General features: G+C 31.7%; 3 protein-coding genes across 4 annotated transcripts; all 3 read left to right on the top strand.

The window, feature by feature from the left end:
- Nucleotides 1-6,397: 6,397 nt before the first annotated feature.
- On the top strand, nt 6,398-7,413 carry LOC133300317 (gibberellin-regulated protein 1-like). Of its 2 annotated transcripts, none has more exons than XM_061499836.1 (3): nt 6,398-6,646; nt 6,823-6,871; nt 6,951-7,413. In XM_061499836.1, the coding sequence occupies exons 1-3, from the start codon at nt 6,569-6,571 to the stop codon at nt 7,130-7,132; spliced, it is 309 nt and encodes a 102-aa protein (XP_061355820.1). In that variant the 5' UTR covers nt 6,398-6,568; the 3' UTR covers nt 7,133-7,413. The 2 variants fall into 2 exon arrangements, with proteins under 2 accessions (XP_061355820.1, XP_061355822.1); XM_061499838.1 differs by having other exon boundaries at nt 6,422-6,646; nt 6,832-6,871.
- Nucleotides 7,414-16,900: 9,487 nt separating this feature from the next.
- Nucleotides 16,901-17,805, top strand: LOC133300316 (gibberellin-regulated protein 1-like). The gene is made up of 3 exons (XM_061499835.1): nt 16,901-17,036; nt 17,243-17,282; nt 17,372-17,805. The coding sequence occupies exons 1-3, from the start codon at nt 16,959-16,961 to the stop codon at nt 17,551-17,553; spliced, it is 300 nt and encodes a 99-aa protein (XP_061355819.1). The 5' UTR covers nt 16,901-16,958; the 3' UTR covers nt 17,554-17,805.
- A 7,428-nt stretch (nt 17,806-25,233) lies between these two features.
- On the top strand, nt 25,234-26,264 carry LOC133300315 (gibberellin-regulated protein 11-like). Its single transcript, XM_061499834.1, has 3 exons — nt 25,234-25,599; nt 25,800-25,839; nt 25,928-26,264. The coding sequence occupies exons 1-3, from the start codon at nt 25,516-25,518 to the stop codon at nt 26,107-26,109; spliced, it is 306 nt and encodes a 101-aa protein (XP_061355818.1). The 5' UTR covers nt 25,234-25,515; the 3' UTR covers nt 26,110-26,264.
- Nucleotides 26,265-26,541: the final 277 nt, after the last annotated feature.

Here is a 26,541-nt window from a genome sequence, read left to right on the forward strand (position 1 = left end):
CTAGGGTCCACAAACCCCCCAATAGCGTACTGTACACACAGCACAACTACTGTTTTACAAAATCCCAGAATATCCGGATATTCCTCGGGACCATATCCGGATATGCAATATCCGAATATCTCACTGGACATATCCGGATATGCAATATCCGGATATCCAGAATCCCATATCCGGATATCTATTATCCGGATACTCAGAACCCATATCCGGATATCACATATCCGGATATTCATCGGGCACATATCCGGATATTTCACGACAGAATGCAGAAAATACATTTCGTGAAGATATCCTTCCAAGGTTGGGTTTTTACCGATTTAAAGCACCTAAACATGTATTTCTAGGTGTGTTCAACATTACTCAACAACAAGTTATCATCTTTAAGCCTTAAAATGCATCAAGCTTTCATTTTTAAGCATTTGAACTCAAGATCAAAGGTGATGAGGCTTACCAAAGCTCAAACTCATAAAAAAGGTGCTCTTGGAGCTCACACAACAGCTCCAAGGTTCTGTCTCTCACTGAACACGAAAATAGTGCACAAAGGTGGTTCTTTTACACAACAAGGAAGCTCCTTGAAGCTCCAAAACACCTAAGGAAAGCTCCCTCCTTCCCAAAACGTGAAAACAGCAAGCTCACCCTCTCAAGCTAGAAGCCAAACTCAGAAATGAAGTCTCTTTCTCACTCACAAGGATTGTTCACACTCACCCAATGTGTTTACAAGAGAAAAAGTGAAGAATCAAGGAAGAAAAGGCCTTGAACCTCAAGAAAAGAAGGAGAAAACCCAAAGGCTGAGTTTTTGGTCAGCCACCAACACAACTCACGTAGGAAGTCTGGTATCTAGGGCAATGTGCCCTTAATAAGGGTATTTATAGCCACTTACCCAATTAACACACAGTATTAACTTTAATTTCTACACTTAGCATTTTAATCCCAAACTCTGGATTCTGAAACTACACATTTTTCCAAGAATTTACATATTTTTTTTATAATTTTCCGAGCACCTTTCAGGTACGCGCTTTTCCAAGCCAGTACCGGTTTCTAGCACCAGTTCTCATTATTTGGACTTGAAACTCATTTTACAAGTCCTACATATTATTCTAGTAATTATCATGCACTTACATTAATTTTCCGGGATACTTTTTCGGCACGAATTTATACCGACTAGCAGAACCGGTACCTGCACTTTTCTTCCGAAAAACGACTTACAGAATAAAATAAACCATTTTTCCCTTTTTTTTCTCCTGACTATCTCCCACACTCTTTCTCTCTCCTCCTATTTCTTTCTATCGATTTGCATAATTTACAACTTGAATTTATATTTGAATCTAAATTCGTGCAATGATTAATGGCATGATAGTTCTGCTGGATGAGTATAATTATTAAAATCTCTTGAATATGATATAATTGAACACAACATAAATCACAAAATTACAAAAAGAGAAAACCACGAATAACCCTTTATTTGAATTAATCCCCGATAACCGTAACGTTTCTATTTTGCTGTTGAAATTTTAAGAGAATCAACTTATCTCCTTTTTATCTTTCACCTTGAAGTGGGGAAAGGATCTCTATTCTCTGTATGTTACGCCCAACAACAGACCTACCTGGTTCCATAACATAGGGCATCTGGATTGATTTTTTCTTGAAACCCCATTTCATTTTTATGTAATGCTCGTAACAATAGCTGAGTTGGATGAATTGAGAAAAAAGCTTGCACCTATTTTTGATGTTGAAATGTCATTGAAGAAAGAGAAAGGAGAGGAAAGAGAAAGAATGAGAGGCACCGGAAGAGAAAAAGGGTGTAAAAGAATTTATTTTATATCGTAAATCTCCATCGTTAGATGAGATTTTAATCTAATGATATTGAAAGGGATAGGTAAAATAAGAGTAGGCAAAATAACTTATACCTAAAAATATAATCCGATAATTTTTATTTTCATATATTTTAAAAGTGCATAATATATTCAGTTTAACATATACTAATGATATATTAAATAATTTTAAATTAACGTGATATTTATAAATATGATTTATTTAATGAGTATAAAATTATTTAGTAAGAAATTATTAAATGGAATAAGAGTGAATTTGGCTTGGACTGAGTTGAACGGATGTAAAACAACTAATATCTTATATATCTTATTATAATACTAATAAACGAACAAAAAATACACCCTTAATTGGCCACATTGAAAACAAATTCATTGTCTTAATCTGGCAAATGCATCTCCCTAAGTTCATGTCATCTTTCTTACCTTTTGCTTTATCTTTACGGAAATTCAGATTAACTTTCGGTATGTGTAACTTCAGGCAATAATCTTTGATCAGTCGAAGGTATTGATATTCGTATTTTTTTTTTTTTGTAAATTTGATATTCGTATTTTAATTAATAAACACTTGATATCTTCTATCCAAAAATAAAAAATAAAAACACTTGATATCTTTTTTTTTCAAGCTGATGTAATTGGGTTCCCATTCCGAAAGACCCGCTTCGGTTTCATTAAAACCTTCTTCTTCGTCTTTGATGTGGCGTTCATTAAAAGTGCCACAATCTAAATTCTTTTTTGGAGGTTTTAATGAATTCCAATAAATAACCTCCACAAATAACACATTTTTTTGTAGTGGATTGGGTTAAGCTTAATGTTGATGGTGCATGTGATGCTAATGGTACTAGGACTGGGTGTGAAGGAGTTTTTCGCGATGCCTCAGGAACTTGGATCGTCGGATTCTGTAAAAATTTAGGCTCAGGTACATTTTTGCATGCTGAGTTATGGGCTTGCTTGGTTGGTTTGGAGCTAGCTTGGGGTAGAGGTTTTAGGCAAGTTTGGCTCGAAGGAGATTCTCTTTCAGCTCAACAGCTCATTACAAATGGGTGCCACCATGATTACCCTGCGGCTAATTTGGTGAATCGTATTCGAAATTTGATGCAGCGAGATTGGCAGATTTATATGTCTCACATTCACCGTGAAGGAAATAGAGTAGCGGACTTTCTAGCCTCTTACTCTTATGGTTTCTCTTGGGTAATTCAGGAATTTGATTGTCCACCGTCAGGTTGTATTGATAGTCTGTATGGTGACACTATAAGTGTTCACTGGTCTAGGCTTTGTGCCTAGTTTCTTTTTGTTGTGTTTTTGTTTTAATTTTCTATTATTTCCAAAAAAAAAAAATGGCAGGAGCTAAAATGAATAGTGCATGTCTCGAGAGTAATAACAATATTTATTTTAGGAAAATATAATTATATTGTAGGAAGAAAAATCTGGACATGCTATAAACTATAATTATGTATTACGGGTAGTATATAGTTATAATATTAAAATTATTTTTTCTCTTTTTACCACATAAGCTAACAGGCCTTTTGAGAAGAGAGAAAAAATAATTTTTAATATTATAATTATATACTATTAATAATATATAGTTATATATATATATATATATATATATATTTTTTTTTATTTGCAGAAACTCAAATTTGTTTCCAGCAACATGATTGATTCAAACCCCTTCATTTTTGTCTAAATAAAACCCTTCATTTTATGCTCCAACAATACAACAGTATTGGAGGCTAGATATCTCTTTCACCGGAAACATTAACGAACAAATTATATAATAGTTGTCAGCATTTACACTGTATAGGATTCATGCTTCTTTTTTAATATTCTCAAGCATCCACCTCTTGGTCCGTAAGGCATTTTTTTTTAATATTCATTTTAAACACTAAATCACCTAATGACAAAAACAAAAATTATATATGTCATGTTAAAAATATATTTATATTTAAAAAATATCTTCACACAAATCAACTATTAATTTAAGTATTTTTAATAAGTCTCTACTTTATTTCTAAAAAAATAAATTTACAGAAGAAAAAGTATGATGTGCTTTTTTTTCTTTTGGTTGTAACAATCTATAATGTTATATTTTATGGGAAAAACTAATCTTCAGCCACATGAGATGGTTTATTTTTCAACAGAGACATCGATTCTTGAGCTTGGTTTTCTTTTATTTTTTTATTTTATAACTATGTGGGTCCCACCACATGATTGTGAGAGTGGTAGGAGATATCTTGTCTCCTATTGATGGAGATTAGTAAAGCCCATTTTTTATACCTTTAAAATTTGTTATTGTATCTCAAAGCTCTTGATCTCCAAGCTTGTGCTAGTTGTATATACTATATTCTTTGCCCTCCTTATTGTTGGGAACTCGGTTCCCTCAACTCGGCTAAGAAGTCTTTTGCGGAAGTCAGTCAACAAGATCCTGAATCTCGGATCTCGGCAATCTTACCTTGGTCTGAACTTCACCAGGTCGGGCAGCAGCGAAAAAACAAAAACACAAAGGGGAGAGAGAGAAAGAGAACACAAGCAAATTTTAACGTAGAAAAACCTTCTCCAATGAAGAAGTAGAAACCACGGGACCTAGTCCAGATCAAACGTCCACTATGAAAATAATGGATACAAAGAATCAAGATTCATCAATGTGGTGGTTAACACACCCTCTCCAATAATGGTGATAATCAAACTACCTAGAGATGTTTCTTTCAAACTCTCTCTAGAGATATCTCAAATACAATGCTCAAAGTTTTGCTTACAAATCTCTCAAATAATTTTCTCTATCAGTCTAACCTAGCCTTCACCCTCAACTAATGAATATATATAGAGGAGGTGGAATCTAGAGTTTAGGGTTTTTAAAAAATCTCTCAATGAACTTGGACTTAACATTGAAGGAGGAAGTCCGATAGTTATCTTATATCAGACTTAGACTTTCTGATTGTACTATGAATTCTTTTAAATGATTGATTATGCATATATTTATATAAAAGATGTACTTTACATACACCACTTTCTCTTTGTTATGTATCATTCACATTTTTTTAACATATATGTATATGATTACCCCGCATGCACCACGCGAATAAAGATACGAAATGGAATTCCATTTCCAAAGCAAAACTTTGCTTTCTCTGCTTTGGCCATAGCCTTTCACTTATTCAAATGGCTTTTCAACCAATTAACATATATACAACCATTCACAATAACATGAAATCATATATGGAACTGTTTGGACGCAATTATATCCAACAAAATTAATATCCTGAGTATATATATAATATTCAATGGCTAGAACTCTCTCTAATCTGTTTAATTTCATACCAGCACTCTAGCCAGCTGGGTCTTTATAATTAGTTATATAAATATAACAAACACACATATATATATATATGATCAATATTATATAAAATTACATATAATTATTATTCTTGTAATACATTTCGAGACACAAAAAAAAAGTACATAACATGTTGGAAACACAATAAAATTAAAATAGAAACATGAATTTTTTATTATTTTTATTTTTATTTTGGAGTTTGTGGGTTAACTAGCGATACATGACAATTTTTGATAGAGAAATATTCGCATATTACAGCTGGGCTACGGCACCTTACAGCTGTCAACGTTAGCTTCAGCAATCCTTTTCCATCTCTCTGTTTCCTACTCCACACAGTTATTGCATCCAATTCTATATATCTCCATCTTCCAAAGCCAAAGTGGACGGATTAGACACTTAGCCAATATTTTGCTGTTAAAATAATAATTCAACACTTGAGTTTTGGGGATACATATAACAAATTGGACGCTTCCGTGTATTCATACACTCTTTCTCCCCGTCCCAATAACGCAACATTTACGTGCAATATGACCCTCCTTGGGTAGGGCACGAACATATACATAAATTAACTGATGCAATGATGCATGGCAAATTAAACGAGACCACCGAATCACGAATTTATGGCACCTTTTCACCTTTTTTTGTTTTTGTTTTAATACAATGGTGGAACTGATGTTTGAACTTATGAGTTATGACCTCATACAAATTATCAAAACCCCTCGTCACTGTACTAATCCTAATGCCTTAAGCACCTCATCTTCTATGCAATTAAATAAGATAAGGTAGAATGAGAAAAAAAAAAAAAAAAAACATGTTTCAAGTCTAAAAGACTTTTGAAGAAGTGTGTATTAGAGTTTTATAATATAAAACCATTAAATAACCCATTTCTTAACTTGGTTATTAAGGTCAGAAAATATAAGCTTGGATTTGGGCATTAATTATAATTTCTACCCGAGACAAATTAAGATAAGACTGGTGGGGTTGTGACTTGTGAGCGAGGGTATCATTATAATAAAAACAAAGAAAACCACGCGCTGCCTATCCTTCAAAAGCCGGCCATCTGGATACTTCATCCACCAAGTAATAGCACTTTATCTCTTCTGGATACTTCACCCAGCAGTTTTCATTACCAAATTTCCTTCCTCAGTCACTATAATACCAACTTTTTGACTCAGGTCTCTTCCTCGTATATATGCACCACATCACAATATGTCCCACTTACGTATTCCTATAATTTATATAAATCTACCTTTACTAAGTACTTGCCTACTTGTGTCCATACAGCATACAACTCTCATCGATCAACTATAAATAGGAGCTCTTCCTGTTTGTCATTCCACGCACTTTATAAACCTTTCCATTAAGATTACATCTAGCTATCTTCAAACTCCCCTTTCCTATACACATGGCTCTCTCTAAGCTTCTAGTTTCTTCCCTTCTTGCATCACTTCTCCTCTTTCATCTTGTTGAAGCTTATCAACCGGTATAATTCAATATCCTGCTTCTTAATTTCTATATATTTATTTTAGTGATTAGTGATTCATTACTTACTTGCCACGCGTTCTCTGTTTCTCGTTCTTTATGCGTTAGTGTTCATTTCTTTACTCTTTTTTTTTACTAAGCATCTACCTAATTAACTTATCTAAATATGCTTTCGAGGAACCGCAGGCATTGGCACAACCACAGGGTTCTGTCCTGAAGCAGATAGGTACTAAACTGCAAATAGTACAATTATATCTTCAATTAATTTTGAATTTATATATGAACATAAAAGTATATAATTTCAGATTGTAAGGGAGCATGTGCTGCGAGGTGCCGTTTAGCATCTCGTCAAAACATGTGCCACAGAGCATGTGGGAGTTGTTGTAGACGCTGCAATTGCGTACCACCAGGCACTGCTGGAAACCAAGAAAAGTGTCCCTGTTATGCAAGCTTGACTACCCATGGTGGGAGACGCAAATGTCCTTAGACTTGGAGTTCCATACCACGAAACCATGCATGACGTATTATGTTATAATAATATGCTTGTCGCATAAACTGTTGGTTAATATATGATCTGAAGAATAACGTCAAGGAAAATAAAGCCCGTTTTCAAACGTGTTTGAATCATTGTGGGTTAATTTGGAAGTGTATTTATGAAATTAATAATCATATTTTTAACTTGTCATTCCTTTCTCTTTTGTATATTGTATTTAACTTGGTTGTACTGTCGTATATCATTTATATTAATAAGAATTTCTTATTTGATAACTTTTATTTAAAATATCTAATATTTTAATTTCGTCGCAATTGAAAAGAGATAATTGCTAAATTATCATACTCAAAATATCATTATTGGTGCCCACTTATACTTTTGAGACTTCAAAAATAATTTTATATCCTAGAATTCAAATAGAAATTGTTATAATAGATGCTTTCTTTACAATTAACCTTGTTTCGCAAGTTGTTACATGCAAAATCAGGAAGTCATATGGACCAAAATTAGCTGTCAACTTACATCCGAGGGTCATATCTCTTCAATAGGAGGAGGGATTTTTAGGCGTTTTTATTTTAAAAAAAAAAAACAATTGTTATTACATACCATTAAATATATATTATCCAAAATTTGTAAACCATAACACGTGAATAAACAGCGGTAGTGGAGAAATTGTGTACCTAAGATTCAAATTTAAAATCACTCATTAAACTGGAACAATCTTGTGTACTAGTTAATTTATTGCAGGCGGAAAGCCTAACATTGTTATGGTTATATTTTCAGTTGTTATGATTATATTTTCAGGCAGTGAGTTTAGTATTGTAATTACATTATATTTACAAGTGGAAAACCTAATCAGACGGAGAGCCCATGATTGATATGTTGTTGCTTTGTCTAAGTAAATCCTCAGTTGAATATGTATATAACTTTAATAAAGTATTAATTTTTGATTTATTCATATAAACTTATTTGGATTTGAAAGTATAACTTTTATCTTTACACTTTTAATTAAATGTATTTTCATATGTTGCCAAATCCCGCTTGTTATAATTCTTGTTGTAATACAAGTGATTTGAAAGGGGTTGATGATGGAAGTAGGAGAGGTTGCACTGATTGGTAATGCAAAAAAGAAATTTTAGAAGAGAATTATATTTGACAATTTGTGCTGTGAGATACAAAGTTGACCGATGGTTTTGTGAGGGAATTTTTTTTTATATTTATCTGCCTTTCACTACTTATTTTGTGGTGTCTCGTATCTTTCCTTTAAATGAAACATGAAACAATAACTTTTATGTTGTCTAATCCCTATTTTTTAACAAATCAAACGGACCCTAAACTCTTTGATCGCATGATGATGGGAATTTATTGGGTGCTTCTTCGATGCAGCGATGCATATTGTGTTGCAATGTTAGGAGGGGATATGATAAATTCTTTTAAAAATATCTTTTTTAAAGTGCATAAGTAAGAATGTACTTACTCTTAAATCTTAGTGAGTTAATATTAATAAAAGAAGGGATTGGTTTATGCGAGTGTAAATCTTTAATAATCTTACGGCCTTTTAGTAATTTACACAGTACATGACTTTGTTTCTACAAATTGTTGAATTGTATCTATTTTTCATTTTCTTTTTTTACCTTCGTTGACTATAACAAATTTTGTAAAAAAATAAATAAATAAATGTTAAGATACATAATAAAAACATTTATGTGCCTTGCTGTTGAGGTGTACGTGTTAAGATATAATTGATTGCATGACAATAATAATAATAATATAATCAAATAATTTCTATTTTCGCATATTTTAAATGTAAATATTATATTAAGTTTGATTTATATTAATGAAATATCAAATAATTTTAAATTGATGATAAAATATTTATAAACATAATTTATTCGATAACAATGATGGAATTTGAAATAAAATGATTTAGTAAAAAATTATTGATCGAGTGGTGTAAGAGTGAATTTGCCTCTGACTTTGACTAATGCAAACCAATTAATCCCTTTTCATATTATAAGACACTTCAAATTAAACAAACAATAAATACTTTGAAGACAAATGATCCCTCATCATTCTCTTAACCGAAATATTTTTAGTGGATAGAAACACCCAGACCCAGTGATGGGTATTGCTGTCATTTAAAATAAAACACTTATATTTAATAAGTAAATCATATTTCTTCTTCTACTTTTTTTCTCTTCTCTCACTGACGTGAAAACATGTTTACGCTTGTGTGTGAATTTTATTAGATGGATGTACCGAAAACTTTGTGCTACCGTAGGACTTACTCTTGATTATATCAGGAAAATTTTTCTATGTTCGCACATTTAATAGCGGGAGTTCGGGAGCAGCGTCCTTGAATTTTGTTTTTGTAAAAAAAAATTAAATTAACGCTTGAACCCGCTCATAATCTAGTTGTTTCCATAACAAATGATGAAGAAATCATGGGAATGGGTATGTGACAGGGGAGAAAGAATAAGTTTTCTCTCTAATCAATTTGCATTGCTATGTTGTTTTAATCATTTATGTACGTTGCTACCTAATATAAGAATAAATATCATTTTTGGTCCCTAACAAAAAATTTGGTCCCCACTTTAGTCCATTATAAAAAAAGAGTCATATGGTCCCTATGAAATTTAAAGTGGACCTATTTTAGTGATTTTGATATTCATGTAGGTCTTTTTTGAATTTTTGAAGGATCACGATTTTAATTAAATTGATCTACTTTGAATTTTTTAGGGACCTCCTCGAAACTAATTTTTGGTAAAGGACTAAAATAGGAACCACATTTTTTGTTAGGGACTTAAAATAATATTTACTCCTACTATAAATATTGAACTAAAAGACAAATAATAATTTACTTGACTAAAAAAGGAAATTAAAATTCAAAATCTCGACATGTGACCCAACCTAGGTCTGCAATACCGGTTATCTTCAAGTTCTGGTCATCTTTCTCAACTTTACCAAGAAGTAATCTTTTCATCAGTCCAAGATGATGATAGACGCGCGCTTTATATATTTTCTTCCTAGCTGATGCATGTAATGGGGCAGAAGTTAAAATGAATAGTGATGTCTCAGCAGGAATTACAAATTATATTATATTTGACCACTCGTACTTCAATGAATTTATGACTGGTTAGACTTAGACTTAGTATAATTTACAAAACAAATTTGTAAACAAATCTTTTCTCTTCATTAATATATGCCAATAATACAGCATAACTGAAGGCAGAAAACTTTTATTTCACAGAAAGCATTACCGAACCGAAATTATATAATTAGATGGACTTATACAGTATTGGACTCATGCTTCTTTTTTAATATTCTCAAAGCATCCGTCTCTCGAAGAATACAAAAATTACATAATTCATGTTATATTTATATTTAAACGATATCTTTACAGATATCAAGTATATTTGAGTATTTTTAATAAGAAGTTTCTATTTTAAAAATTTGTAAAAGGAAAAATGTACATGTCAATGTATCAAAAAATAAAAAGAAGAAATTTACTGAAGAAAAATTAAGTATGGTGTGATTTCTTTTCTCTGAAGCTGTTTTCATTTTTTTTTTTAAATCTATAAACTCATTTTTTATACCTATAAAATTTGTTATTGTATATCGAACCTATTGATCTCCAAGCCTGTGATAATTGTATAAAAAATATTATTCTTCTTTCACATAAGATAACTTCTCTCATATTTTCTCACTTCGATTTTCGCACTTCATTTTTTTCTCTTTTTTTTTTTTGTAATGATGAGACTCACCTATTTTCTATTTATAACATAAGATAATTATCTTATGTAAAATGAGACTAATAAAACCCAATTTGTATACCAGATTTAGGGTAACAATTCGGGTTGGTGGGTTGTATTTGAATTGACATAAATTTGACATAAATACGAATATCCTTAGCACGAGCATGATACAATATTATTCGTGTTTAAACCTTGACACGAATATACTACACAAGTTGTGAATAATCCGTTAATTTTACTACACAGGTTGTGATTACAAATATAATATATAATTATTTAATGATTTAATTTAAACAGATTGACACAAACAAGACATATTTTTTATAAATCACTATTAAGATCGATATAAATCCGGATTAACACACACACACACAAAATACGGACTAAAACGAATAACAAAAATACCATATCATCTTGGAGTTGTGTTGGCGAAATATTGTCATCCCTAACCAGGTCATTTGTACGCCTTATCATGAATCAGACTTCTCCAATTGTACTACGAAATATTGGCGAAATCGATCATGCTTTTTTCTTTTCTTTTTTCTTTTTTTCATGAGGGGACTCATCATAATTTTGTCGCAGCAACTGGAGAAGAGAATTTTGAGAGAATTTTGCTGTTGCATAAAAAGTGATAACCCCATGTTTTAACTGATTGATTAGGCATATATTTGTATTAAAGATGCACTTTACAGGCACTACGTACCTTTTCTTTGTAACGTATTATTCACTTCTCTTTTTGCATATTCTTAATTTATTATCTATTATTCACCTTTTTAAACATATATTTGTATGATTCCTCCGCAACACACCAATCAACATACGAATTAATGGAATTTCAATATTCCATCTCCAAAGCACAACTTTGTTTCTCTACATAGGCCATAGCCTTTCACTTATTCAAATGGCTTTCCAACTAAACATACCGTAGCGGTGGAGCGGAAGGGGGGATAGAAGTGAGTATTGTTTTTAATTTTTGATCATATATTTAATGTTTGTTCCGCTTTAAAATCTACAAAAATTAATATTTAATTGTAAGCTTCATTTCTATTTTTTATTATATAAATAATTATAATTTCAAAGGAAAAATTTATACTATAATTTCCTCCTTTAAATTTTTTTTTTTTTTTTTGGCTCGGCCGTTGCATACAACCATTCACAATAACATAAAATCATATACGGAACTGGTTGAGACGCAATTGTATCCAACAAAATCAATATCGTGCATTTAATATTCGATGGCTAGAGGTTGTCTCTAACCTGTTTTGTTTCATAGCAGCACTCTCGCCAGCTAACAATTAGTCATATATATATGAATATAACAAACAGTCGAACACCCATATGATCAATAGCGCATTAAAAATGTTATATATAATCGCATGTAATACAATTCGAGACATCTTCAGTTGTCATTCTGTATTATATAATAATATTTTACATTAACTTTAATATAAACGTTATTTTGATTCCAAACTGAGTCAGCGGTGAAAGAACCCAAATAAAAAGTGATAAAAAATTATAGTAATATTTTACATATAAATAAAGATTGGCTCAACTAATCTGATCAAATAATTAGCATTTGTCATTTATAAAGCCACTAGGGTTAGCTTAGTGGTGAAGAATGTGGATTGTTATGTAATAGGTTGTGTGTTCAATTTCTCAATATCAATATCAACATCAATAACACATTTATTCCAAATTAATTGGAGTGGGTGGTAGATGAATTCAAATAAAAGATACGAAAATGTTGAAAAAAGATTAAAATAAAAATAAAAAAATAAAATAGTAATGATATATATATATATATATATAAGTGATAAAAGAAGGGGAAAAGAAGAAATGGGGGAGATGAAGAGGGAAAAAGTCTAAAAATGGACCATTTGAAACATAGGAATAACAATGGATCTAACCATCCACTATGCATATAGATTTTTTCCATTTCGTTCTAAGGCACACCGTCCGCCAATCTATATTCCAATTCATTAAGTTTTGCTTTACTACCTTCCCCAAGTAAGTTTCGATCTATCTCTACCAAATGCATGGTGTATGCTTTTTGTGTTCAATTCCTCAATATATCAATACCAAAAAAAATATTAATAATTAGCATTTACAATAAAATTTTGAGTTCATTTATTGCTGTAGACATTCATTAGTAGATCAACTTTGAGCCCGTTTGTTTGGGCTTCTCAAAAAATAATTTTTATCTCTTTTTTATTTTAAAAGTGCTTTTTATAAAAGTTAAAGTTATTTATATTTTTATTTATATTTTTATAAAAATATTTAGTTTTTGAAAAAAGATATTTGGCTTTTGGCTTTTGACTTTTGCTTTTCTTAGAAGTTAAAATTTTTAGCTTATGGAAAAAGTAGGTTTTTGACTTTTTGTGTCTTCTGCTTTTTTTAAAAGTAGACATCCAAACAAACTAAAAATGAGAAGTATTTTTTTTTTCTTGAAAAAAACAACTTTTGAAGAAGAAAAAACTTGTCCAAACGGGCCCTTTGTTTATAAAAACATTCAAATAATTAATGAAAAATAAGAAATTTATCGGGATATTTATTAATTTATTCTTCTAGATACCGATACTGTAACATAGAAATAAGTACATAACATGTAGGAAACACCACAAAAATAAAATAGATACATGATGATTTTTTTTAAAAAAAATATATAATATATTTTGGAGTAGGTGGGTTAAGTGATGTATGATAATTATTCATAGAGAAATATTAGCATATTACAGCTGGGGATATATACAGCAGCTTACAGCTGTAAAGGATGGCTTCAACAATCCTTTTCCAACTTTCTGCTAATAGTTCCTCTTCCTATTCCACATAGTTATTGCATCCAATTCCATGTATCACCATCTTCCAAAGCCAAAGTTGACGGATAGACACTTAGAAAATTTTGGCTGTTAAAATAATAATTCAGCACTTGTAGTTTTCATGATACATACAACAAATTGAAATTGAACACTTCCGTGTACTAACGAAGTCTTTCTCCCCACAATAATGCAACATTTATCCGCAATATGACCCTCCTTGGGTAGGCCACGAACATATACAAAAATTAACTGATGCAATGATGCATGGCAAACGAACAGTACTAGGTAGTGCTGCCTTTTGCTCAAATGATGATACGCTGGCAAATTAAACGAGTCTTTCAATTGGCATAGGGCATTCTCACCCACACCGGTTACGGACAAAATAATAGCACGCACTGTCATGTTGTCACACTCGTAACGGCAACTTGTTTTGCATAATTTAAACTAGGGAGAATAGCTTTGCGACTGCAGAAGGCTATTCTCATGCCAATGACACACCATTTTTTGTGTAATTTTTATTTTTTTAAATTAGTATATTGTAGGACTCATTCAAAAATTGTGTCGGTTGTAAAAAAAATTCTTCTCCCCTGAAAAGATAAGAACAAAGCCGTCTAAACTAATGGCCAACTGTTTAAGTAAATAATTTTTTTTTTATGGATCTTACCCTCACTTGACTCGTTATTCCGGTCTGAAAATAGAAGCTTTTTATTTTTTGGTATAACCTGGCTAGAGGTATCTCCACATTGAAACAACGGGTGCATTAAACTTCGCTACCGAAAGAAGGATGAGACTAATCCCCATTCGAGGAGGGAGGCACATCCTCTGACGCAAACCCTTGGGAGCTCAGTTGCCAATTGAACTACTCTTAAGGGTTAAAATAGAAGCTTCTTTGATTGTGATTAAGCTCGACTCAGAATTAATTCAATAACTAATTTAAAGAGTTAAAATTTGTAGCATACTAAAAGATTGACTCGTAGAGATGTAAATGGACTAGGTCGGCCTACAGCCTCGCCTATATTAGGTCAAGCTTAGTCTATTACAAATAGAAAAATAAAACAAGTCTAGACTTTTAAAAAAACCTATTTAGAAAACAGGTTATAGGCTTTTTTGTACATGTCGAGCCTATAAGCCTTTATGTCGGCCTATATCATATTATTCATTTAAAATAAATAAAATTATTATTTCAATAATTTTGAATAATAAAGTAATATTATTTTAATTATTCTTTTAATTATTGAATATTTAATAGGCTTAAACAGACTAATAAGCCTAAATCTAAGCTTTTAATTTTTAAATATAGGTCAGGTCAGACTTATAATTTGGGGCTTATACAGGTCAAGCCAGATCCAATATTTTTTACACAAGTCTGACCTATTTAAGCCAAAGTCTAACCTAGCCTAACCTATTTACACCTCTACCAATTTCTCCAAAAATATAAGTAGTGTTGATATATATATTAAAAAAAAAACTTGGATTTGGCCAATTATGTGTTCTACTCCCGACACAAATTAACATAGGTTGTGAGTGAGGGTCCCAGTGTAACAAAAACAAAGAAAACCACGCGATGTTTATCTTTCAAAACCAAATTTCTCTCGCCAGTCATAGCAGAATGTCCCACTTATAAATCCTTATGATGAAGAAAAATTTAGTGGTCCTAAGCCTAAATAAGTTGGATTAGCTTAGGTTTCTATAAAATATTTTAGGTTTGGTACCATCTGTTAATTTTTGAATAGATTCAAATTATAAGTCTGACTTATTCTATATTTAAAAAACAAATTTTTTATCTATGCCTGTTAGTCTGTTTTAACTTATTAGACATTTAATAATTAAAAATCATTAAAATAATAATTTATTTATTTTATTTAAAATGAATAATATGATATAGATCGGCTTGTAGGCTTATAGACCCGACATATAAAAAATATTTATGGTTTACATTCTAAATTGACTTTTTTTTATGACTGAGCATGTTTTATTTAATTATATAATAGGTCAAGTCTGACCTGATATAGGCCAAATCATAGACTCCTATTATATCGACTGATCCATTCACACTCTTACTCATGACCACCAACAATTGGGTGTTCCTTTTGTGGAAGTGTGAAAAATTTTCTTATAAATGTGAAATTTTTCATAATGTCCCACTTATAAATCCCTATGGTAAAAAAAATTTAAGTGGTGCAAGACCACCAACAATTAAGTGATTTCTTTGTGGAAATATGAAAAATTTCTTCCACTTTATTCTTTTCTTTCATTTATATTTTCATCTATATCCCAAATTTTTCAAGGAATCACCCAATAGTTAATGGTTCTGTATCACTAAAAATTTTCTCCCCCATTGTTTATAAAAGTCTACCCGTACTAAATATTAATTGCCAACTTGTATCCATACTTCATACTAGGGTTGGCAAAACGGGCCAACGCGGCCTGACCCAACCCGCATTCAACCCGAAAAAAATGAGCCGGATTAGGTTGGCTCGAAAAAAAAAAATTGAGCCAGAAAACCTAACCCAACCGACCCGAATCGGGTTAAGGTTGGCTCGCGGGTTGGCTCAAAAGTATGACTCGTGGGTTGGTTTGAAAAAATATCTCGCGAGTTAGCTCGAAAATTGGCTCGCGGGTTAGCTCATTTTCAGCCTATTTAAATAACCATGTAGTATTAATGCACTAGCTATGTGGCTTCCATCAGCTTAAGTACAGAGTAAAAATTGAGAAATAAAAGAAAAATATTTTAGTTTCGAATTTTCTTCACAAGAAATTTGCATAAACATCAAGAAACAATCAGAACCACTTGCTACCGGGTAAGAAATTGGATCAAACAGAGCCCGCACAACCTAACAATATAAAATTGGCAAGGATATGAGAAAATTAGGGACTTAAGTTTAGAGAAGGAAAAAAAACGATTACAGCATGTGTAGGGTTTGTCCATTTTTATATATTATATTTTATAATTTTTTATATAAAAAAAAAAACACTTAACCCGCGAGCTAGCTGATTTGACCCGTGAATTAGCTCGTTTTTTCACAAGTAAGCTCGGATCGAATTGATAGTTCATTTTTGTCAACCCAACCCGACTCATTCTTAACGGATTACGAGCCAACTCGTTTTTGCCGACCCTTCGTTATACAACTCTCACCGATCAACTATAAATAGGAGCTCTTCCTGTTTCTCGTTCCACGTTCTTCGCTATCAACATTTAGAATACATCAACCTTCAAGCTCCCCTTTGCTATAGCTTGAACCTATAGCCATGGCTCTCTCTAAGCTTCTAGTTGTTTCCTTTCTTGCATCACTTCTCCTCCTTCAACTTGTTGATGCAGATCAACGGGTATAAATCAATACTCTGCTTCTTAATTTCTATATATTACTGATTAATGATTCCTTACTTACCTGCCACGCGTTCTCCGTTTCTTTTTCTTTATGCAAGGTTCCCATGAACCGAGTTAGTGTTAATTTTTTATTTATTTATTTCTTTTAAACTGTGCGTCTACCTAATGAACTAAATAACTTATTCATGCTTTTGAGGAACCGCAGGCATTCGCACCAGCAAAGGGTACTGTTCTTCAGCAGATAGGTACTAATTAAACTGCCAATACGATTTCATATGTCAAATTATTACTTCAATTAATTTTGAATTTATGAACATAAAGTATATAATTTCAGATTGTAATGGAGCATGTGCTGCGAGGTGCCGTTTATCATCTCGTCAAAAGCTATGCCACAGAGCATGTGGGACTTGTTGTAGACGATGCAACTGCGTACCACCAGGCACTGCCGGCAATGAAGATGTGTGTCCCTGCTATGCCACCTTGACTACCCATGGTGGTCGACACAAGTGCCCTTAGACTTTGACCTCAATACAACCAAGTGACCAACTCACGCATGACATTATATTATAATAATACGCTTGGTTCGCTGTCGCATAAAATGTTGGTCAATGTTGTGCTCTGAAGAAACGTCATCGAAAATAAAGCCTGTTTTCAATACCTGTTGAATAATTGGGTGAAAATTTGGGATGTATATTTACAAAATTAAAAATGATATTGTGAATTTGTGATTCCTTTTGTTTTGTATTTTATATTTACATTGGTTGTACTGTGTATATCACTTATAAGATTTCTTATTTGATCATATATATCGGTTTTGCATTTGTCATGTTGCATGATAAATGCAAAGTTTTCTACACATACATCGATATTTGTGTTATATTTTTCTTTCTTTTCTTTTTATTTTAAACATGATGGACCTCACATTTATTGTCTCTATAAAATGACAAGAGAATTTTCCTACAACATGATACTTGTTTTCCCCATCTTTTAATGATTCCTTTTGTTTTGTATTTTATATTTACCTAGGTTGTACTGTGTATATCACTTATATTAATAAGAATTTCTTATTTGATCATATATATCTTTTATTTAAAATATCTAACATTTCACTTTTGTCGCGATTGAAAAGAGATGAAAGCTAATTTGTCATTTGGAATTAAACTCAAAATATCATTATTTGTATCGACTTATACTTCTGAGGCTTTTCAAAAATAATTTTGTATCCTGAAATTTATATAATTTACGTACACTCAATATAAAAAATTGTTTTAAAAAATAGGGTTTTATAAGAGTTATGTTGTAGGAAAAGTGATTGTGTTATGTTATAGAGATTCGTTTTGCGTGCCGAAGTTTTTTTTTTTTTTTGCTGCGGGCCCCACAAAATGTTGTGTGTGTAGGAAAATTTTTATGGTCATGTTAAATGATAGATGATAAACCCTAAAAAATATATAAGTTAGCATAATAATATTTTCTTTACAATTAACAGAACATCACATGTCTTTACGGCTAGGCGAGCCAGTGGAACTCATGGTGAGGAACTATCGTAAATCGGTTAGATTATATAAAGAAAGGGTTCGCTTTTTCTGCAGTTATTGTAGATAAGTTATCTGCAATAAGCCAATACGACGTCGTTTTGGGACGGAAATCATGGTATTTTTGTAATTTTAATTTATTTCAGAGTTATAATAGTCTTTATATTTATAATTTTTTAAAATTTTAATACCAAAACGACGTCGTTTTGGAAATAAAAGCAGATAATTTATCTGCATTAACTGCAAAAATATTTTTCCCATAAACAAATCACATCTAATAAGTTTGACATCACATCTTAATTCAAAACCTTAAGACATAACCTAACTCTGATACTACTGTTAGACGGGATAGGGGGGCCGTGGTGAGAGAGCATTATCAATAAGCTAAGATACACCAACTACATCAAATGAATCCGGCCATGCCTCAACTGAAAACCTTAAAACATTGGGTTGGTCCTCCACCATAACTCAACTAATATAAAACTTCATCACACTTGAAAATCTCGACATTTACGTGCAAAACCTAGAAGGCAAATGGACCAATAGCTATCAACTTACATCCCAGGGTCATATCTGTTTGTAAATTGTGTGCACAAAACAATGAATAATACCTCATTTGTAAAATTCAGGAAATGATTACATTATTTCATTGTCTTTCTCCAAGAGCACAATGAACACAATATCTCTCACTCGCTTAATGCAATTTTGTGATCCTTCTAAGACCCAAAGAAATAACATGCCTCTCAAACACAAGTTCAGGAAAACTCTTAGTAACCGAGTCTTTAAGATCCACTTCTAATGTTATCTTAGTTTAGTGAAAAACTGATAGCTCGAGGTCAATTTTCTTGAGTATATATCCACTTAAAAAATTGAATCTGTAAAAGCTCAACTTTTAAAGACTTCCATTATAATGAACCAGCATATAATTTCTCGTTCTCCAAAGATACTTAAGCAATCTAGTGTTCCTCTAGGATAAGAATGGTATCGTCTTACTAGTCCACTATGCGGCAGATGTCTGGTTTAATACCCAACATGGTATGCATGAGACTACTTATTGCCCAAGCATAAGGGTATCATACCCATGCATCATTCCTTCTTAGGAGTCTTTAGAGGATTTCTCCTTAGAAAGATAAATTCCACGTCTGAGTGTTATGATTCCCCACTTAGAATTCCCATGTTAAATTTTGGCAAGAGTTTTGTCAATGTAAGTAGTCTAAGGTGATGCCAATAACTTATTCTTTCAGTCTCATAATAATTTTATACCAAGAATATAATTGGTTTTCCTAGGACTTTCATGTCAAAATGCTTACTAAGTCAACTTTTTATGTTTGACATTACCTCCAAGTTATTTCCAATAAGGAGCATATCATCTATATGAAGTACTTGAAAAGCTACTGCCTCCCCTTGGATCCTTTACATATACACACTCATCTCTTCCTCTTTTGGGTACAAACTTGAGTCTAAAACTCAAGACCATGTAACTCGCAAGTCATCATTAACTGAAAACTACCTCATCCGTTGTCTTAAGCTAGCTTAGGGATCTACCATCTGTTATTAATCATGGGTCCTGATAATCAACGAATGGTTATCTAATTTGGTGTCATTCCACTAAAAGCCTAAACTTGAACTCCAAGATTAAAAATATATTTATAATATATGAATATGCATTGTCTCTTTGTATAATATCAATAATTGACTGATAAGTCTTTTGTTACTCAATCAATTATTTATTCCCTTGACTTTAATAATTTCTCTAATAAATTATATACACTAGCCAATGTCTTTAATATCCAAGTACCGAAACATATCAATGTGACATATCCTACAAGTTTTATATTGTTTATCTCATAAATACTGATAATCAAATAATCTTATTCCCAAAAAATTGACTTATTAGCTGTCAAAAGATTGGATGTCACCCAATGGTAAATCAAAGAATGAAAACTAGTTAATTACCTATTTATAATAAACACAGGATTGACTTATTAGCGCTCAACTTGACGGATGCCCAACTACTTTTAACTGTCCTCAGCGCTAAAACATTCATCCTGACCGCTAAAGCGCACACTTCCAGGGAATTTTGACATTTTATTAAACACTAGAGCGTTAAAACATTTGACTTGACCGTTTTAGCGCTTGAGACCCGAATCTTTTTGAACAGGAAAGCGCTAAAACGTTTGCTTTGGCCGTTTTAGCGCTCATCACCAGCACTTTTTGGCTTCATTCTGCAGCAGCGCGCTAAAACGTTTGATTTGGACGTTTTAGCGCTCAACACTTGAATTCTCCAATTTCTTCAGAATCTTCTTCATTCTCTTTTTTGCTTCTTGAGATTCATTTTCTTACAAGAACAATGTAAATTTTCAACATAACTTTCAGAACTTGTATTTAGGACTTTCCAGAACATTAACCCTCTTTTTTCATTCATTTAATCACACAAATTAAGCTAATTCATGCTTTAAAACCTTATAAACCAAGGGTTTATCAATATTCAGAAAATTAAAGGGTATTTTGGTATTTTCGATTCACATTCCCATCAATATTTTATCATCAACCAAACATAGCATCGGTAAAATGAACCCAACTTTTTCGTCAAAATTTTGGCTAACCAAACGCTTTTTCGTCACTTACCCGGCTCAAGAAATTCCAACCAAATCTCCAACCATTTTTTTTTATCAATTAAAAGAAAATATCTGTCATACTAAACGCCTAAAGTAGACGAGGACGTCAACCTACTGCTGCAGATTATGGATTGTGGCCTTGTATAGTACTCCTATTAGAAATTGTCAACACTTATATCCGAGGAAATCTTTGCTGAGGTTATCTCGCGAGGGGGATGATAATTTTTTTTGAAAAAACTCTGTTTCTAAAGTGAGCGAGAGTGTATTTTCTCTTAAATCTTAGTGAGTTATTATTAAGATTCACTTTAAATTAAAGAATACATATCTTTTTTGGTCCTTAGCAAATTTTACGATTTCCGTTTCAGTCCCTAGCAATTAAAAAAGCCCATCGTGGTCTCTAAAAAATTTAAAATAGACCTATTTTAGTCTTTTTGAGGACTAATATGGGTCTTTTTTGAATTTGTGGGGGACCACGATTTCAACTAAATGGGTCCATTTTAATTTTTTTACGGACCACGATGGACCCTTTTATTTGCTAAGGACTAAAACGGGTATCGTGAAACTTGTTAAAGATCAAAAAAAGATATTTATTTTAAATTAAATTAGCTATAAATATATCCATACTTCGTTGCTCTCTTTAAAAGAAAATTCAGTGTCTTAGTCATGCCACGTGTATCACTAAGTCATTGTCATCTTTCTGACCTTTTGCTTGTCCTGGCTGTAGCCTTCTTGGCGAACAAAACAAACTTGTTCTTTGGCTTTCTTCAAGAGTGGGTAACTTTTAAACATTCTTTTTTAGATTCCTAAAGTATGACGTTCCTTCAAAAATCAATTCTGAGGTGGTGTTTAGTAGAGAAATTTTTTTATTTACTTGAGAATCATAATTTTTAAAAATATGATGGGAAAATAAATTTTATGAGAATATTATCAAAAAATTATTTGGTAAACTGAAATATTCTCATAAATGTTGGGTTGATTTTCTTGATACTATATTTGATTATATTTAATTTTTTCTTGCCATGGAAATCCTAGAATATCACCTCCAGGGTGATATTTTTTGATGATATTTTCAAAAAAAATTACATAAAAAATAAAATCTTGGCAAAATCAGATTTCCAGAAAAATTTCAAAAACCTTGTACCAAACGAAAGTAACTAAGATTACCACCTTCAATTTCCCGAAAATCTTAAAAAAATCGCGTACCAAACGATGCCAAGAAAAGCTACAGAAGTTTGATGTAAGCAAATGATAGGGAATTGAGCAAGTGGGAGTAAAAAATCCCAAGAAAAGCTACAGAAGTTTGATGTAAGCAAATGATGGGGAATTGAGCAAGTGGGAGTAAAAAAATATGTTCGATTATTTTCAATATTATCTATGAAAGGGATATAAAATCTTAATATCGAGATCCGTTCTGAATCAAATTAATCACAAATTACTGAAACAATTGAAGAAAAAAAATAGAGAGAAGAAGTTTGATATAAATTTTTGCCGCCATTAGATTAACGGACTTGGGTCAACCGCGTAGGAGTAGGGAAATACAGATTACCTTCGGTATATGTAGCTTCAAGAAATAATTTGTAACAGACAGAAGAAAAGTACGATTTGATTGTTTTTTTTTTATGAGGATTGCTTTTGAACAATCTATATAGTTATTTTTTATGAGAAATATGTTTTTTATATTGTATAAGACAAATATCTAATGTAATACAAAAAATAAATGAGATTGTTTTTTTTTTTTCATTTTATTAATGAGTCTCATCTATTTTTTTACGTGTCGCATGAGACAAATTATCATATATAATATGAAAAATATATTTCCCATTTTTTGTACATAAAAAATTTGTTATTTATTTCAAAGCTATTGCTCACCATGCTTCTGCTTCTTGGATTCTATGTGCTTTCCACACCTTTCTTTAAACCAGACTTCTTCAATTGTAATATGAATTCCTTTATTAAATGATTCATGATGCATATATTTATCTAAAATATGTACTTTTCTGACAATACTTTTTTTTTTTTTTTATGTATCATTCACTTCTTTACTTTTTGGGCATATTCTTTATTTATTACTCACTTTTTTATTTTTATTTTTACATATATTTATATGATTGCCCCGCACCTCACGAACCAGGATACAAAATGGAATCCCATTTCCAGTGCACAACTTTTGTTTGTCTCCTTTGACCAGAGCCTTTCACTTATTCAAATGGCTTTCCAACGAAACATACATTCATTCCGAGTGTTATATGTTGGAAAAAATATTTTTCCTTTTAAATGACACAACTTATATTATTTCACTTTCATAGAAAGGTGGGACCTGCACCTTAATTTTTTTTGTCAACTCTCTCTCCACATTTATCTATCTCTTTCTTTCTCTTAAAATGACACGACTTTACATCATTTAAAATGACACACACTTTACCCTTATATGTTAGATATATTAATAATATAGTTTAATAATATGTTCACATACAAACTAAATAGATGAAAGTATGATTATTTATAGGCTGGAGTCCAATAACTTATATTATCTTTGAGGTTTTTCTAAGCTAAAGTTAACATGATAAGCATTCCAAATCTAATATTTTTGGTATAATATTTCAAGCACTTCTAAATATTTTTCTCTCAAACTATATAAATGTAACACACATTAATACATTATCACATTAGAAATATTATATAAAATTACGTATTGTTATTACTGTTATAATACAATCGGATACATATTTAGTTATTACTCTCTTTTTATTATGAGAAATTTAGCTATTATTCTTATAGTTACATGTCAATAAAATTTGGCTTAACAAATATGATCAAATAGCATCGATGATAAAATTTTGAGGTCAATTCTTGCTATAGATATTCATTGGTTGATCAACTTTCTTTAGAAACATTTAGATAATTAACATGATGGTTTCTTTAATTTTCTTTTCTATTTTTAGTAGGAAAATGGTATGTGATAAATGATAATTTCTGATAGAGAAATATTAGCATATTACAGCTGGGGTGCCGCAGCATACAGCTGTCAAGGTTGGGTTCAGAAATTCTTTTGTCAATCTAAGAGAAGATATCTATCATCTTAAAGTATATAAAGTTGTGTCATTTTAAGTGACAGAACAAAATAAATAAAGAAGAAGAAAGAGTGAACAAAACAATATAAAAATGTAAGTATCATCTCTTTGTGAGAATAAAATAACATAAATTATATTATTTAAAATTACAAACACTTTTAATAGTTCCTCTTCCTTCTCTATCACATATCACCGTCTCCCGAAGCACAAAGTTGACTGATAGACACTTAGCAAACTTTTGTGCTGTTTTAATAATATTCGGCACTTGTAGTGTTCCGTTTCATGAACTCTTTCTCCCCGTTCCTAATAATGCAATATGTACCGGAAATTTGACCCTCCTTGAGTAGGTCACGGACACTTAGCAACTTAATTACGCTTGCAAATCAATTAAACGAATCATTAAAATGGCATAGGGCAGACTCACCCGCACCAGTTAATTACAGCCAAAATAATAGCACAAAACTGTCATATTGTCACACTCGTAAAAGTATTTTGTTTTGAATAACTTTTATGAGGTTTGCATTTGTCATTTAACATGACACAACAAATTTTCTTACACATACAATATTTTGTGGGATCCACACTTTTTGAAGAAAAAAAAAATTACAGCACGCAAAACGAATCTCTATAATGTTATACAATTACTTTTTTCTACAACATAACTCTTATAAAACTCATTTTTAATTAATGCCCTATTGTTTTTAAGTAAATAAATTTTTTACTAGTGTTATCCTGAATCGACTCGTCATGATGCCCTTAAAATATAAGCTCAATTATGTGTTCGACTCGAGAGTCAAATCAAGATAAGACTCGTGGGGTTGTGAGTGAGGGTATCATTGTAATAAAAACAAAGAAAACCATTAGCTGTTTATCCTTCATAGGCTGCCATCTGGATACTTCACCCACCAATTAATAGCACTTAATACATCTGGTTCCCATGCTTCCAAGAACCCACTTCAATTTTCATTACCAAGTTTCCCTCCATAGTAATTAATATCATCTTTGCTATTCAGGTCTCTTCCGTGTATGCACCACATCCCAATGTCCCACTTTCATATTCCTATAATTTAAAAAAAAATCTACCCATACTAAGTGGTTGCCAACTTGTGTACACACTTCGTAGAACTCTCGACGATCAACTATAAATACGAGCTCTTCCTGTTTTTCATTCCTCGCAATTGCCAATAAACTTTCCCATTAAGAATATACATCTAGCTTCAAGCTCCCTTTTCCTCTAGCATATACCTATATATACCCATGGCTTTCTCTAAGCTTCTAGTTGTTTCCCTTCTTCTTCTTGCTTCACTTCTCCTTCTTCATTTCGTTGATGCTGATCAACCGGTATATATAATTCAATACTCTGCTTCTTAATTTCTATATATATTTATTTTAGTGATTAGTCATTCATTAATTACCTGACACCCGTACTCTGTTTCTTGTTCTTTATGGTTCCCATGAACCGAGTTAGTGTTAACTTCTTTCTTTTTTAAATGAGCATCTATTTAATTAACTAATTTATTCATACTTTTATGGAACCGCAGGCATACGCACCAACACAGGGTACTGTTCTTCCGCAGATAGGTACTAAACTGCAAAAACAATTTCATATATACAATTATTACGTCAATTAATTTTGAATTATGAACATAAAGTATATATACAATTGCAGATTGCAATGGAGCATGTGCTGCGAGGTGCCGTTTATCATCTCGTCCAAACTTATGCCAAAGAGCATGTGGGAGTTGTTGTAGAAGATGCAATTGCGTACCACCAGGCACTGCTGGAAACGAAGATGTGTGTCCCTGTTATGCGAACTTGACTACCCATGGTGGTCAACACAAGTGCCCTTAGATTTGTGCATGACATTATATTATATTATATTATATTATATTATATTAATACCGTTGGTTAATTCGCAGTCGAATAAAATGTTAGTCAATGTGTTCTGACGAATAACGTCATAAAAAATAAAGCCCGTTTTGAATCCAAGTTGAATCGTTGAATATAAATTTGGAAGTATATTTACAAAATTAATAGTCATAATATTGCGAAGTTGTGATTCCTTTCTCTTTTGTGTATTGTATTTACCTTGGTTGGACTGTCGTATATAATTTATATTAAATAGAATCTCTTATTTAATATCTTTTATTTAAAATATGTAATAGTTAACTTTTGTCGCAATTGAAAAGAGATCAACAATGCATGATGCCATAGAGAGAACACTCAGAACAGCGCCTAGTTTTTTTTTTTTTTTCATTGTTATTAATTTCCTGAGTTTCTCCA

The sequence above is a fragment of the Gastrolobium bilobum genome, unplaced genomic scaffold, assembly GCF_033153095.1.
Source record: "Gastrolobium bilobum isolate Gb01-03AN ecotype WA unplaced genomic scaffold, APGP_CSIRO_Gbil_v1 utg54108, whole genome shotgun sequence".
NCBI lineage: Eukaryota > Viridiplantae > Streptophyta > Magnoliopsida > Fabales > Fabaceae > Gastrolobium > Gastrolobium bilobum.